The 1,938-nt window shown below is 47.8% G+C and overlaps 1 protein-coding gene across 1 annotated transcript; it reads right to left on the minus strand.

Moving 5' to 3' along the window:
- LOC109185687 lies at positions 1-768 on the minus strand. The gene has a single exon (XM_019335642.1). The coding sequence runs from the start codon at positions 766-768 to the stop codon at positions 1-3; it is 768 nt and encodes a 255-aa protein (XP_019191187.1).
- Between the last annotated feature and the right edge of the window lie 1,170 nt (positions 769-1,938).

Genomic DNA, 1,938 nt, shown 5'->3' on the forward strand with positions numbered 1-1,938 from the left:
CTACGGCACGGGAACGTCCTGGCTTGGCTCCCTGGCTCCGCTCGAGTTGGTCCTTGAGATGGGGGAGGCGCGTTCATAAGATCCACGCTGTAGCTGCTGCACCCGATACAAGTCCGCGGCACCTACGTATGCTTCCTTCAAAGAACTTGACCTACTCACGGTTAAGGCTTTTCGTGTCTCGTATTTCAAACCTGCTACGAATTTCTCAGCTTTGGCGAGCTCGGTAGGGACAAGCATCCTGGCGGAGCGAGCAAGCTCTAGAAACTTCTTGTGGTACTCAACCACCGATGAAGAACCTTGTTGAAGGTGCAGGAACTCCTCATACATCGCGGCTCGAACATGCGCCGGATAGAACCGCTCACGCATCCGGTCCTTCAAGGCCATCCAGTCAAAGTCACGCTCCTCGAGGCAAGCTGGGCCCTCGTGTTCCCACCACAAGTCGGCCTCGTGGCTGAAGTAGAACATAGCTAGCTCCACTCGCCGCTCCTCTGGGCACCCAACAACCGAAAAGATCTTGTAAAATGTCCTAACCCACTCTTCAAGAACAACGGGGTCTTCCTCGCCGGCGAACGTCGGAGGTCTATGGCCTGACACAAGGCGCTCTGAATCCCTATGCCCGACAGGCTGAGGAGGAGGTACGGGATGGTTGTTGTACAACAACGCCTCGCTGAGGGTCTGCATAGTCTGCGTAAGCTGTTGCAGATTCTGGGCAAGCTGTTCGTTCGTCGGGGTTTCCGGTGTACGTGCACGCTGGCGGGGAGGTGCCATCGCAATGCTTCTACAACAACAACACAGCTCACCGTGCGTCCTAAGAGTCCAAAGTCCTAGTCACTTAGATTCTTACGGTCGCTTAGGGTATCAAACCACACTTAACCACTTAAAAGTCTAGACTCTATCATCCAAGACTCAAACCTAGGCTCTGATACCAACTGTAACACCCCCGATTTCCATGCCATTTTAAACTTAAATAAGCAAGATAATCTAACCACAATATAAACAAATCACAACGGAAGTCTAACTATATAAAACTGGAAAACGAAGTGTGTTATGCCACGTCCACACTAGGGTGAACGTACAGGCAAGAACATCATCAACATCAACAGTCTCAAAGTCTAACAAGAGACAAGGTCAAACCAACAACAATCTATTGTTTGTCAAAAGAGGCACATAGGCCCAAAATATAACTAACAGAGTCTGGGGAACTACACTAGCCATCTCTTTATCGCGCTCGCCACTACTCGGGACCTGAAAAGCACATAAATAAATGGGACGACGCCTGGTCAGCGAATAATGTTGGTAACCCATCAATACGCGTCAATAGCATATATAGATAGATAGTTTATTACAAAATCATTTCGAAACGGAATACTGTATATATGACTTCAAAGCCAAAGATAGAAGTCAACCACAAAGACTCTATATCTCTCACAACAAGGATAAGGGAACACATCCCAAGACACATCAAGAAGTAATAGCAAAACACAAGAAAGGCTCAAGGTGTATTCTACCATCACTCAGTAGAATATCACCCGCCATGCTCAACACAAGAGAATAAAGAGACACACATAGGCAACATATGCCTTCATGACATCACTCGTCACGAATAGAGAAACACACATCGGCAACACATGCCTTCGTGACATCACCCATCACGAATACAATAATCCATGTTCCATCCTTATGCCCGATTCCAACATTATGGCTACCCCCAACCTTATAGCTAGTTCCAACCATTACCCACAGGACCTCTTTACATCCAAGTCCAACCTTATTCCTCCGAGGACCGTCGACCCCATCCACCAACAAACCACCAACAATTTCCATCAACAAAAGTACACGAGGGTACCAATCACACACTTTGGCAACACATTCCTCCCAATAAATACGTGAACCCATCACACAGGTCACAAACTCCATAATTACGTCAAGGCCACCGCG

Source organism: Ipomoea nil, unplaced genomic scaffold (assembly GCF_001879475.1).
Source record: "Ipomoea nil cultivar Tokyo-kokei standard unplaced genomic scaffold, Asagao_1.1 scaffold1339, whole genome shotgun sequence".
Lineage (NCBI taxonomy): Eukaryota > Viridiplantae > Streptophyta > Magnoliopsida > Solanales > Convolvulaceae > Ipomoea > Ipomoea nil.